The sequence below is a fragment of the Anser anser genome, assembly GCF_964211835.1.
Source record: "Anser anser genome assembly, chromosome: 14".
In the NCBI taxonomy this organism is placed as follows: domain Eukaryota; kingdom Metazoa; phylum Chordata; class Aves; order Anseriformes; family Anatidae; genus Anser; species Anser anser.
This window is the reverse complement of record NC_139735.1, coordinates 6,950,094-6,964,697: the sequence shown is the minus strand read 5'-3', so window position 1 is coordinate 6,964,697 and position 14,604 is coordinate 6,950,094. Positions and strand designations below refer to the sequence as shown.

The 14,604-nt window shown below is 46.3% G+C and overlaps 1 protein-coding gene across 8 annotated transcripts in view; it reads right to left on the bottom strand.

Moving 5' to 3' along the window:
- The window catches only part of GRIA1 (glutamate ionotropic receptor AMPA type subunit 1), a 186,859-nt gene that overhangs the window by 106,624 nt on the left and 65,631 nt on the right, over positions 1–14,604 (bottom strand). For 7 of the 8 annotated variants that reach the window (XR_014572351.1, XR_014572352.1, XM_083798711.1 and 4 more), the window contains one exon: positions 13,983–14,120. The exons of the other annotated variant lie outside the window; for it this stretch is intronic. Coding sequence is in view for 5 of the 7 variants with exons in the window: in XM_083798711.1 (XP_083654837.1) it covers positions 13,983–14,120 (138 nt within the window). In the remaining 2 variants the exon portion in view is untranslated. The remainder of the gene's footprint in view (positions 1–13,982; positions 14,121–14,604) is intronic. 8 annotated transcript variants of the gene reach the window in all.

Genomic DNA, 14,604 nt, shown 5'->3' with positions numbered 1-14,604 from the left:
CCCACTACCTCCCTTTGTATTTTCTGGAAAGAATAAAAAAATCCACTAGGAGAGGAGAGCATCAGACAATCCTTAAGATGTAACTTCTCCGTAAAGCTACGTTTCATATCCAGTCTCATCCACAGGAAAAAGGAAAGCTACTGACATGGCCATGGTCTCAAACGCACAAGTAGGTTATCCCAGCCTTGAAGTCATAGTCTCTGTTAACTTTAGGGTATGTTTAAACAATAATTAATGTTTCATTGCTTGCAGAAAAGCCTACACAGCCCAACATATCAAGTGCTGCTCTTTCAGGACCTCAGACTTTGAATGTACCCAAGCTGGTGCCTTCACTAATTGGACAGCCCCATGGTTAGAGCGATCAGGCACGGTGCCAGAGGAGGCATTTCACTGCATGTGGATAGAGCTAAACCAGCAACAAATGTTGATTTAAAGAACAAGTAAAAGGCTGCCTCGAATGCACTTGCAACAAGCCTTCAGCTCCCATTTATCATTTGTCCCTGATTCTACAACTTGCCTAAAACTCAGTTCTCCTTTCTTTTTTCCCTCCTCTCAAGACACCCTTTTCCAAGACTTTCTTTTTTCCTTTTTTACCATTGATGTGTATCATTTTTTTCTGTCACTTCCTGAAAAAAGAGATGCCACAAAGAAACTGTTAGAGCTCCAGAAAGCAATGCCTCAGTCATTTGATCTTGGCAGGAGATTTCTCTGGCAAACCAGAAAACAAGGTGTGAGACCAAGATGCTGGTTCTGATGCAAGATCCTGAAGCAAGAACTCCTGGGATAGATGGGGATCAGCTCCCACACGAGATACCCTCCAACACCATGCAAAACCGACCCAGAGAGGTAGAGCAGAGGGCAGCAACCAAGCTCTGCACCCTCCACCTTGGTGCAGAGCCAGAAATAGCCAGAGATGGGGTGAGCACCCCCAGCTCACCCGTGCACAGATGGGAGGAAAGTGGACCACAGGAGCAATCCTGTCCTGCTGCTCATCAGGGTTTAGCCACTGTCAGAGCCAGTCTGCAGCAGACAGTAGCACTGTCAAAGAACAGAAGAGCAGAAACATTCTTTCCGTGAAAAAAAAAAAAAATATATATATATATATATATAGCTATAATCTTACTTTTAGCTTGTTCTTTCATCAGAAATGGCTTGGATAAAATAAAAATCCACCAGGCTTGTTTATGCTACTCTCAGACCCACAGGGACACTTAGGACAATTTAGACACTACACCACATTTAGGTACTGATGCTACCGAAGGAATCAGTACACATTTAAATGCCCTTAAAGATGTGATTTTTGGTAATTACATTACTAAGCTAACAATCAGCATCCCAAATCTTCAGCACACAAATATAATGGTGAAATGCTGCTATGAGAGCTTACAAAACTCATGACAAAAGGGACGTGCAACAGGTGCACAGCAGAGCCAGGAGATGGTCTGAACATCTTAAGTATGGGAATTGCAATAGGCACAGAGATGAGCAGAACAGCCATGAGGAAAATCCAACTGCAGGAAAAGGGAAAACAAGCAAAATCCGGGGTGGTAGAGTCTTGCTGGGCAAAATCTTTAAGACAGACAGACAGCAGTGAAAGGATCGCAGGCTATAAAATCTCCTGGAGTACCTAATAAATCCTTAAATCAAGTGAACCTTCTTTAGAAAAGGCTGGATCCACAGTTCAGGAAACTGATAACGCAGAACCAAGTATGCATAGTCCTGATTCCCCTTTACACCAAAAGGATTAAAAACAAACCAAAATTAACACAAATGCTGGTTTCTCTTGGAATAATTCATGAGTGCAAACTACGAGAAGAAAGGTTAACTAAACAGAAGAACTGGCACAAATAGCTCCAGAGTGTCACAGTGCCCCTTCACCTGGGGGCACCCTGTCCTGGCCCAAGGCTGCCGCAAGCACCAGCACGTCTCGCCAGCTCTTCTGCTGACTCTGACAGCGAATTCCCTTGAAGCACATTGGGAGCCCTGGATTTTAAGCAGCCAGGAGATAACAGCAGCCAAAAACACCAGCATGAGCTCATAGCTGCTGCAAGGAGCGTAATTAACACGGGCTTTCATCACCTCACTGCTCTCTATAGCAAATGCTCTTGACAAAGAGGTTTGGATTTGGAGTGCCCACATCAGAGTGCTCCATATCTGCACAGGAGATGGCTGGTGCAGCGGGCAAAATGATGGGGAAGTGCCCTTTTGCAGAGCTGCGCTGGCTGTGGGTCTCTGCACGTAGGTGGCTTATTTGGGGCTGCAGCGTGGCCCCACACCTGGGGGGCAGTGGGGCAGCAGACGGCTGATGTGGCTGAGGTTTGAATGAAACAGCATCGAATCCAGGCCAGGCAGCAGCAGGTGCTGACTGTGGGTGAGATATTGTGTGCTGCAGACTTAACGTGCCTAGAGTTGCATACGCGGGTTTCATGCAAGGGGGCTGGAATATCCTCCTATCCGTCCCCTCATCAGTATTTTGGACACAGAGAGCAGCAAAGAGCCCTCGTTTCTCTTTAGAAAATTTCAGAGCAGGGATGCTCCTGAACTTTGCAGAGAAAAGAGTGCACTGCTGCACATCCTGCTCCCTGCCTGCCTACCGTGGGCAGTGGTACCCACGGACTGTTCCAGCTGAAGCTGGGAAAGAGAAATCCCAGCGAGGAAGATTTCCTTCCAAAGACGGATTCATTACTGGCCTTCAGGTGCCAACTCTTAGAGCAAATTCCTTCAATCTCACACAGCATCTTTAAGAAATGATAGATTGCACTGGCTCAGAGGAAACTGTCTGCTCTGTGATAATAAATGAGTTGTTAGCAGAAGTAGCAGACTCCCAGATCCATTTGCGATCCAAAGGGCTTACAGCTGCTTCCCATTTGCACAGTGCCAAAACCGAAGAACACGCAGACAGCAAGGTATGGGAAGGCAGCCTCCTGCGCCTGTCTGCTTGCTGCTCTCCCGTGGTTAAAGAGAGATTGTCAAGTGTGATTTCCTTTTGATAGAGCCTTTTTTTAATGCAAATTTGCTGTTGTTGAAAGTGAACAATTTGCTGCATTGGCTTCAGGCAAGGATAGCTAAGAAAAACTGCAAATCTCACTGCTACAAACTACACATCTGCAGCACCTCTTGCAGCTCTGGACACGAACCATCCTGTAGCACAAGTGCCCGTAGTCCCACAGCAATGCACTTCATTCCTCCAGCTGCAGCCCCCGCACAGCCTGGTTAACGCAGACAGTGCTCAGACAAATTCACCTCTGCTGAAGGCTCCTACAGTCCCGTCAGAGGGTGATGCTGTACCTGAGTTGTCCTGACCCCAATTCCCTCCACCCCAACTACGACTACACTGCTCTAGATTTCAACCACACAGCCCCAGGACCAAAGAGGGGGTGGGGGAATATAGATATACTATTCTTCATTTGTTTTTAATGTTGCCCTACTCATTTTGCTAGTTTAGATTTCACATTTTTACCTTCCTTCTGGAGATAAGCTTGAAACAGGAGACCTGAATGTGCATTGCCATCCAGCTCATCTGGCCGTGCTCTCAGCTGGCCATCAGAATTCAGGACCAGAGCCCGGTGGGTTTCAGAGCATTCCTGGGATTTAGAGTGTCCCTGGGATTTTCAGCTGTGATTTCATCCAGATTTTTGGGTCTGATTTGGCTCATATGGTTGCTAAATGAAGCTACTTCAGAAATTACATGGGGTGGGACAGTGTTTTTTTTTTTTTGAAAAAGCTCAAAATATTGTTTGTCCCTGCCTAGCCGTGTATACTCTACACGGGGCTTAGCTGTGTTCTTCCCATTAGCACTAGTGGAGATGGCTCTGTCAAATCCCCGGGTGCTATTTTGAAAACACTACAGTTAGCATCTGAAGGCATTGCTCCCCTGATGATACCATCTCCAGGATCCCCCCGAGCCTACTCCTAGGGAAAGGGAGCGGCAGCTCGGAGTGCACTGACAGAAGGAGGGAGAAAGAGCTGCTTAAAGTAAAGACAGCAAAAGCAAACACAGGTGTTTTTATTACAGCACCGTAAATGCTACTGCATTGAGCCCATGAAAAACAAGAAATAGAAGAGGCCAAGGGGAAGAGAGCACATCCCAGATGAGCAGAGCCCTGCCCTTGAGGGGCTGCTGCGGTACTGCACTGAAACACAGAAGGGGAGCCAGAGAAGAGCAGTTTCTATGTCAGGAACATATGTTTTCTTCACTACTTTGCGAAACATCGGAATAGCACAACTGCAAACTGCTTGTTTGCAATGTAATGTCTGGTTTATCAAGGCCTTTAACGGCTGCTTGCGGGGAGAGCAGAAAAATGTCTGGTACCGCTGAGGTATTACCTTCAGCAGAGTATTGAGCACTTCGCGTGATACAGCTGCAGACACTTTGGGTAGGATTCCTCTCACCTGCCTCTCAAGGTCTCAGGGTAAACCGTCTAAGCCAAATCTGTAATCGTGGCTTCCCATATCGTCAAGGGAGATAAGCATGCACCTCTGGAGGGCCAATCCTCCCATGCTAAGATGGGTGTCTAAAACAGTTCAAAAGGATCACTCGCTGGAGGGCTCCCTGCTGATTACAGAGGTAACCTTGTTGAGTAGCTTAGATGAGGGCAACTAATCCTTAGAAAGAAAAGTTAGAGGGGGCAAATTCCCCTCTTTAAGCTTTAAGGACTTAGGACCTGCTGCTTAAGGACAGTGCTAAGGCGTGTAAGTGGTGACACAGCACGAGGTCAAGCCAGGGCTTTGTTCTTCTCCCTTCCTCCTGCCACTCCACAGACATCTGACAAAGCACAGCTGACCTTTAAGCGTGCAATTCAGTTACTTTACCTGGTGCTTTTCAGGGGAAGGAAAAAGTTAAATTAAGGGACAGCACATCCAGCACTTGTACTGAGAGCATATGCAAGGAGTTCGCTTCTAACAAGCTTTGGTGGGCCAAAGCTTGCCAAGCAGAGAGGTTTAGGAATGGTTTAACTGACAGATACTATCTGAGATGTTGTGTGTTGGTTTAGCCACTTCAGCGTGACTGCTAAGCCTTGATAAAACTGTGGTGATGAAATGAATTTCCTCTTGGACAGAGAAAGCACACACCCCAAACTAGCCCCAGTTACTCCAGAACAAGAAGTAACACGGGCTTTTTGGGAAAGGGCTACAGATAAGTGGAGAAAGTGCTTTCAGCTTGTCTCTGAAGGTGTGTGGTTGTTCTTCGAGCAGGGGTGGAATTGCAGAAGTCTTCTCACCTCCTGCCTGGGAGCCACGCAGGGAACTCACCTCCCGCCTAATTAACTTGCCAGCAAGTCTACATGTGTGGTTTTCTTAAAGGCCAGCAGCACTGAAGCACAAGCTGGGCTTCCTCTTGGAGGTCCTATTAAAGGTTGCAATAAGAAAGAAAAATATAGAATGAATTACAGAGCTGGATAGGTCTTACTTCTAAGTGACGTTAAAAACCTCCAGAATTCATACCAATGAAGAGACAGCACTTAAATGTGGACACTTCTGGGAACACACAAATTAAGAGATGTTTTTTCAGTCTTCAGGTAGCTGTGAACATGTGTCCTCCTGCAAGCCTGGGGACTGCGTGGGGCTCTGTGGGTTCAGGGGAGGTGCTGGGATCTGCTTCCTCCAAGGTCTCTGCTGAGTCTGGCACACAAGGCTGCTAAGGTGGAGGATGTTATGATACGGATGACTCAATGTTAGAAATTCATTTGAGTTCATCCATATATTTCTCACAGGTTCCCAAACAAGTGATGATTCTTAACATCTGTCAGCTGAGGCTAATCCACATCCCAGCCTCCAGCTGGGATGGTCTCCTCACTGCCTTTCCCTTCTCTGGCACCACCCAAAAGGAGCATGGGGACTCCCAGATTGCCATCCCCACAGCTCAGAGCTGCAGACAGTGGGTTTTGGTTGGCCCAGCCATAAATACCTGAGCAGACCAGACCCCAGAACTGGGACAGGCTGAAAGACTAAATTAAACCTGATTAAATCCGTGGAACGCACTCATATCTCCCATTGCTCAGGACGGACTGGGGACAGCTGCTCTGCCTGTGTTTCTGGGACAGTGAACTGGAAATGGCATTGCTGCATGGGTGGGCTGTGCTGCAGCTCGTCTCCCCGTCCTTGCTTGCAACAGCAACTTGCCCACGGCCCCTTCCCCCCATGGCCATATGTGGTTTGGCTTTCTATTACTTCCTTTGGTAGTTCATTAAGGACATGGGTCCTTAAAGGACTAGGTCTTTCCAAGTGCTGCTCCTGACCCAGTGTTTCTCCATCCCCCATCCCTGCGTGGTCTCTGCTGGTCTCCTCTCATCCAAGCTCCCATACCTGCTGGTAATTTTTCTTGCTGCTCACCTGACAGAATAGCAACACTGTTCTCTTTCTCATGGACGGTGCTGGATGGGGCATCAGCACTGCGTGGAAGGAAAGCTAACATGCTTGGGCACTCAGGGGATACGTGCAGGCCAGTGGGAGAAAAACACATCTGAATCTATAGTCATGGATGTCATTTGTTCAGTGAAGCTTACTGCTAGCAAAGATCAAAGCAAAGTGTTTGGGAGGGCGGGGAGGTGAGAAATACCCCTCCCTTTCATGTGAGATCCCTCCACGCTGCATCCCGATTACCTACAGCAGCTCCCGTGTCTCTCCTCAGACCCTCCAGCCTCAATCTTTCATCTCCCTCCCACTTCAGCTCCATTAGCACGGTTACAGGACCTCGCTTATTAAATCAAAGCCAGCACTCTGAGAGCACATAGAGAGGTGCAGACATTATATACACACAAGAATCCTGCCATCAGTTGTATGTTACATCTCACTCTCAGACATCAGTTTTCTTTTGCACTCCTCCACTCTGTCAAAAACAAATAAAATCAAAGAATGAAAGACCCTCTTGAAGGAGCCAAAATCCAGCAATTTGTAGCTGTTACTCGCCTCTTCATTGCCTCTCGCTGCTACCTTCTCAAGAGATCAATCAGTCCTGTGATGCATAAGCATGTCTCCTCCTAAACCGCAACTTTGGATTAGGGCTGAAAGGGTGGGCTTTGCAAAGAATGGGGAAAATAACTGAAATATATTAATAAAAAAAATCAACATTTTTTTTTTTCAAGAATGCCCCAGAGGGATTGAGTGGGTCTGGCTGCTAAAGGGTAGCAAAAGAAAATCAACTAGGGACTCGTTACCGTGTGAGCTAATGAGCGATCAAGTTCAGCAGGTGAGCGGGGAACAGTTTCTGCTGGATGGCATGCTGTTAATGCTAATCATCTGGTATTATTTTGAAACATTTTTTGCAGGGATGGTGGTGGATTGCTAGCGGCTGGATTCAGCCCTTCTTCTGCGTGATGCCTAAGACCTGACTTCCTCAGGGGTCCTCGTAACCTCCAGAGAACACCCCACGTTGCACCAGGTGGCACTTTTCACTGGGAAAAATGTTCCCGTGTTCCAGTCCTGCACAACTAAAAGCAGAGAAGTAAAACTCATCCCTTTTTAAAGGAGTGTAGTTGAAATAAATGCATCTTTGTCTTCAGCCTTCTGCTAATACCACACCCCGGAGAATTTGGATCAGCAGAATATTAAAGTCTCCCTGATTTATTGCATCTTTAAGGAGCGTGTGATTTTGTGTTTGCTCAAAGCTCCACGTGCTACTGAAGGTAACCGGGATGGTTTCCATTTCTACTGGCAGAGAGCTATTGCCTTTGGGGCCCTAACCCTATTAAGGAAAACGTAAACGTATATATCTAAAATTCCCACTAGAGTTTTGGAAGGGAACAGTGTGCTTCCCCACTCTGCCTTCCTTGCAGCCACATGAAGATTTTGACTCTCACCTTGCTAATATGCCAAAAAATTAAGCCCATGTGTCTGCAGCTTAGTAGCATCCCTATCACATGAAAAAGCTTTATTTTTAGAGAAGAAAGGATGAGCTGTGAGTGGAAACTGTGACTGTCACACAATGAACACGTTTGGCCTCTGCCGCTCACTCTTTCTCAAAATCCTTTCTCTGACTGCTGCAGAGCCCGAATTTTACTTCTTCACTCTTGTTTGCATGTCAACAATGAATATTTGGGATCCTCTGCAGATGAGCAGATAGATTTGCAGGTGTGAAATTCCTATTATTCCTCTTCTAATTTTTCCTAATTACGTGACATCAGCTTTTCTCCCCAGGCACCACTCCCACAGACCGGGATAAAAATAAATAAAAACATAAAAATAGTCATGTAAAGAAGTGCCCCCATCCCCTCTGGAGAGAAACAGACACACGAGACTGAGGAAAACCTGTTCTTGACATGCCCTGCCAGCCTCTCAGCAAGGCTGCCTTCGCCAAGTGACAGGGGAGTACCATCAGCGTCCCCGCAGACGATATTGGCCCACGTTCGCCCAAGTCTCTCTGTGCCCAGATCCGTGAAGGCAGACAGACAGCCCGCCCTGCCCTGGCAGCCGGAGCTGAGCAAATGGCTTGGCACTCATGTTTTAAGTGCTTTTCTTTTCTGAGAAAGAAAGGGATGGCTTGCCACCTTCCTCGGTGGTGGCTGCCACCGCTGAGCACCCAGTGCCCACCCCAAACCCACTGCAGAAACCTTGGACCATGCCCAGGACCTGCTCCCTCGTCACTGGCAGCCCTTTTCTGCACCTCGGCTGGATTTCACCCTCTGCAGAGACGGTGCTCATCAGCACCCTCCTGACGGCTGGATCTTCCTGTAAGGTGGGAGCATCTCACCAAATAAACATGCAATTAATAGGAACTCACAGCGCACCCCTGCCAGAAACTGAGCATCCATAACGTCAGTTTGATCTAATGTGAATTGATGCTTTGATTCACCCACCTGCATCAGACCTTTTCCCATCACAGAATCTAAGGAGGTATATTTCCCTGTAGTACCTATTTTGTATTAATCAGATTTTGTCTGATCATTAAATCCAAGTTTCTGTTGGCTTAACTCACATTAAATAGACATAGCTAGCATCCTAGGACCTACAGGGATAAAATCCCAAAGCATTTACATGACATTTCTGTTATTGCAAAAATAAAAACAAGCCTACCAACACCATAACAACTACATACTATTACAGGGCTGGGCTTATTTAGATTGCGGAAGTTTAATTATAAAAATTGCATTTTAATTGATTACTGCTGAAATAATTACAGCAACACCTTTCCAAGAAATGGCGACCACCGTATGTTTGTCAACAAAGAAGCTTCCTTTAAATTAAACATGCAATAATTGTTTAATTAAGCCAAATTTAGATCCTCATTTGAGAACATTCAAATGTTTGCCTATTCCTTCCCATCTCTGAGAGGTAATTTAGGAGATAAAAAGCTATCTCCAGAAATACAGTATCTATATACGTAAGCACTCAAGAAGAAGAACAAAAAGAAATACTTTGTTTTATAGCTGATCTGGATCTAAGCTTGCTGCTATTGATAAGAATATAAGCACAGAGAGAGTGATCACTACAAATTCTTTTCTAATTGCAGCTTGGAGGCTTTCTTAAAATATAAACTGTCTCCAACATGCATATTCATTTTCTAATATGCAGAATGGATTCAACTTTGATATGCTAGCAGCACCCACAGCCCCTGCTCAGCATGAGGACCCCACAGTACCTACAGCTGTGCATACATGGAGGGAGAGGGATAACTAAGGCATTGGTTTTTGGCCTCTTTGCAAGTTTTCATGCAGCTGAAAAATCCTTCCACCCTCCTTTGCAGACCTCTGTGTTTTGGTTGTGCAGCTCCTGAATATCCCTTCTCAGTAGCCCAACACATAAGCACGCACAAAAGCTGATTGCTGCACCAGCAAAGCTACAGGCTTAGCTCAGAACAGGGATTTTTAGTAGCCGGTCATCCCTGCAAAGTGGCATGAGTTCTGCAGGGATGGATTTACCAAGCTGGTGATTCACCTTCCGTGAGCACCACTCAGCGGGGCACATCCCCCAGGACACGGCCAGGGAAATCTATGGCTGAGCCATCGCCCTCCCAAGCAGCTCACTGCTGCAGCCATGCAGCGAGAGCAACAGCCTCCGTCTGTCCAGCTCTGCCTGGGCTCACCCCGGGACTCCTGCTGGGGGCTGAAAGCAGGAGTTTCTGCACCACAAACTAAATCAAGCTAAGGAGCTGGGGCTGAAACAACTCTCACCCCTCAGGGAGCTGGGCAATGCACAGGATGGGGATGTTCATTACATGTGCATGAATGGAGGCTGAGATGAAGAATATGGGAAAACTTCCTGGTGTTAGGTCCAGTAACTAGGCTCTCATCCCTTTGCTGCCAACAGGACATGGTGCTTGTGTCCACCACAGACCTCACAGTGACAAGAATTTACAGCTCTGCCCTAACCTTCAGCCCTCTTGTGTCCTCACATCTAGCACAGAGCACCCCTCTTCTCGTCTCTCAGCTCTGACCTGCAGCATCTCCTGCCACATCAGGTCTGCCCCGAGCACGCTCAGCCTCAGCAAAACACAGCAAGACAGCGCTTGCCAGAGCCTGTGCTGAGGTCATAATGTGCTTTTCCAGAAATGGCTGAAGACAGAACCTGAGAACACATCTTTAAAGCTGATCAGAAGGGTTTTGCTCTGCTACATCGCTTTGCAAACCTTTCAGCTACACCACCCCATCATTTTACCTTTTATAGTCACCTGGCGCTGCTATATACTTCTGCTGAAGAAAGGACTGAAAATTCACCTTCTTCCTAAACAATTACCTTGGCCTTCAGTGAAATGACACAAAAATATAAAGTTTTCTAACCCTTTGGTTAAGAACGCTCGAAGCAGCAGGTGTGCATTTTCATTGCTTGTCAAAAACCAGTAAGCCATGCCACACACCCAGCTGCAAACACAGAGCCTGTTCCTTGCCAACTAGTCTGTGGGCTGGGATGAATTAAGGAAGATATCTCAGTTATTGAAATGTGCCCATGTCTCAGCGATATGACAACATTAGCATCCACCACACACATGAAATATGAGGTTACCACAGTGTCTACTACTCATTTTTGTTTTCTTAATGATTACAATTTAAAATCATAATCTGCAGGGGCACAGGAACCTCAGGTCAACATTACCCCACAGGGAGGTATTCACAAGCACCGTGTAACAACAAAAAGTCCACAGCTGGAAGCATCAGAAATCTGAAAGTTATCGTTGGGCTGTCACAGCGATGCCCCAGTGACAACAGCAGCCTCCTGATATTTTACAGATTTATCACTTTCGTGGATATCACTGTTACCAATTTACGATCATCACTAGCACATCAGCAGCGGTTCCCTACCACTGTCACCTGCACGCAAATGGGTGCATCTCATTCTGTAAATTTACCCACTGTCACACCAAAGCTCGCTCATCCTAACAAGCAAGCAGATATATGTCAGGCAGGGGTAAGACGGTGTCACAGTTTATACCGAGATTCATTTTGCATACGATCTCCTTAGACAGGGTGTTGTCATTTTGGTGCAGTTCAGCCTGCCACTTCATCGCTGCCCCGCAAGCTGCCCAGCAAGCCTTTTTGTTTCTGCAGTCACCACCGATTCTTAATATATATCCTGTGTTTTGAATGATGCTGCTTCAGGCACTTGCCATAAGACTACATTTAGCACAGGAGGCTGGATCTAGCTGGAGGCAGGACGCGCCATGGGGCTGGGACCTGCCAGCCTTACTCAGATGTCCTGCTCCTGGTAGGGGCAGCGCCAGGTTTGCAGAGTCCAAACACCCTCGACCGAAAGCATCAGGGAACCAGGTGATTCCAACGACAGAGAAATGCTGCGTTCTCCATCTCCATGGGAACAAAAACTGGTACTTTTAACTGGTAGCATGGCCAGTCTTTTCTCAGAAGATAAGGACCTCTGCGTGGGCAGGGTTTTTTATTCACTGTAAATAAACAGATCTTTCTGCTGATATCTTGGCAACAGGGAAGGGAATTTGCTGGAAGGTGAGGAAGGAGATAATTCCTGGCAAAAGTTTCAGCATGGGAGTACCAAAACCACATCTCCCAACAGCCTGTTATATTGTGGGGCTTTTTTATTGTGGTGGTGTTTTTTTTTTTTTTTCCTCCCAAGGGTACAGGGAATAACACCGTCTTTTGTGCTTACAAAACAAAAGCTGCCTTCCATAGTCTTGAAGAACTTAGGAAGTTTTTAATTAAAAAAAAAAAAAATGAGGACAAGTGAAGTTGGACTGTGCAGAGTGCTTTGCTGGTCTGATCTAGGACAATGTGCCCTACATAGAGCTCAAATATAACATCCTTTGGGAGGTTGTCTTGCTTCCATTCAGCTTTTGTGAGACCACCCCCACCCTCGTGGTACTAATGACAGATTTTTTAAGCATAACTAGTATCGTGGCCTTGCTATCATTGTTAATGCAGTAAACAAAATCATTAGTGGCAGGCGTAGAGAGGGAGGGAAAACTCTGCGCAGATGGAGAATTTATTCTAGCAATATTCTTGCAGTTTCTGCTTTCTTCCTGCTATCAGCACTGAAATAGCTCATCCCCAGCCACAGTCAGCAACTCTACCCCAGGTGGGTGACGCTTTCCTTTGATAGATACTAGGTCTGCCTTTTTCTTCTATTTGTCTAGTTTTCCTGCCAAGGAAGTGCCATTGGACTGAGCTGAAATAGTTGCTCTTGCTTGATGAAAACCTTGTAGTTGGCAAATAAAGGGGTATTAAGGAGAATAGAAAATCTTTAGGAATGTCATTAGATAGTCCAGTGAAAGCATGGCCAAAATATTACTTCTCTCTCCTACGTCTTACAGGCCAAGAAATTCCTGCAATCTTGTACTTGCAAACTTTTCAACATTAAAAAAAAATGGACTTTTTTTTTTCTTTAAGGAGCCTTATCAGTTCTCCTCCTATACATTCCTGGGTTCTTTCTGCAGAAAAACATTTTTCCCTTCTGTATATTTCTTAGCAGAGAGAACAGTTTGTGTCCACCTCTATCCCACTCTCCATATGACTAAACTGCAGAGAGGATGTTTCAGTGAATCAAAAGGATACTACGGATGTGAGCCAACAACAACCCAACAGGCTCTGCAAAGGGAAGGGTTCCTCCTGCAGGTCCTCATACACACACAAGCACACGCAGGCTCAGAGAAAGAAAGCCGTGTCTGACACCAGGTCGAGCTGAGGAATTCTTTGTGCATCGCATCCCAGCGGTGCGAGCCCCTCGTGCACAGCACCGTGCTGCTCGCTCCGAAGGAAGCAAATGCCACAATAGCCCCTGCTGCAACCACGGGGCTGTGTTAGTGTTTGTTTTCTGCTGGTTACCTCCTGGTCTTATTTGTTGCTGCTAATCTTGGCGTTACCTGGCAAGTCAAATTTTTTCTTTTCCCAACTCCACCACATAACAATGTGTTGTGCTTTAGCAAGGTGTAGCTAAGCCCTAGGACTGACTCTGCTGTGCCAATACAGTCTTTAATTGGTGTTTTTAGAGCCAATAATTTCACTGGCACTTGAAACTAGAACTCTCTTACCTCTCCGTCCTTATCGGACATGTCCCTTACTGTAAATCTGGACTCTGCTTGCACCATGGTGCCGTTTTCTGCTCAGTCTTTCTGAAATTGCAAGGACAGATGGCTAAACTGGGGCTGGAGAAGAAGCTGTTCACACTAAACAGACACTTCTGTGCACCCCGTGGGTGGAAAGGGGTGCCTTTGTTGTACATCGCAGCTATAGGAAATACGGGAATGAAACCCCAGTATGAAGAATCGGGCAGGGGTTAGAGAAACACAAGGAAATGAATTGTTGAGGGTTTTACACTACTTTGGAAGCATTGAAAGAGAAAACACAAAACATGCTGAACAACTGCAGCACTATCTCACCCCCTACATCTTAGCACAAACCAAAATGATTCTGAAATCTCTTTGCTGTGTATCTGGGGTTTTCTTACATTGACCCTGAAGGAGAGTTGCATGTTTTTATCAAGATGTCCCATATTTTAGATAATAAAAAAAAAAAAAAAACACAAAAGCAGTCAGGAGTAAAGAAACCAAAGTAAGAGAAAGCACGGCAAACGCCGCTACTTACAGGTATATGTCATTTCAAAGCTGTCACTAATGTTCACAATGTCGATCTGGGGAAGGAGCTTAGGGGGTTCCGTGAGCTGAGACAGTGCAAACCTAAAAGCCGCATGTTCCTGGGACTGTTGATTAGGAAATAACCCCCCTGGGGAGAAAAACAGAACAAGGAGAAAGGTCTGAGCACACCTGTATTAGCAGTCTCTTTGGTCTAAAATATTCCTGGGCTAGAGCTTGCCTATCCTGAGGCTGCCTCTGCAGTCCAAAACCCTCCAGCACAGCAGGGGGGTTCGTGCCCGCTGCAGCCAGGCTGGAAGCAGAAAACCTTTACATTATGTAATGTCTGGAGCACGTATAGGAGCTCTGGTGCATCTCTGAGCCCAGCATCCTGCAGGGTTGGGCTGAACCTTGGGGTTTGGCTCAACCTCTTTACCTCCCCACAACTTTAAAGAAAAGAAACGTAAGCGCTGCCAATGTTACTTCTATAAAAAAAGGAATTAGAGTCTTTCTCCCTCCACCCCCACTTGTAATTAGGCCCATTTTAAACTTTGCTCCCCAGGTTTGCTGCAGGAGGGAAGCAGGGGTTACTGGGTTCAGAGCAGCCCGGCCAAGCTGGGCACGTGGGGACGGGG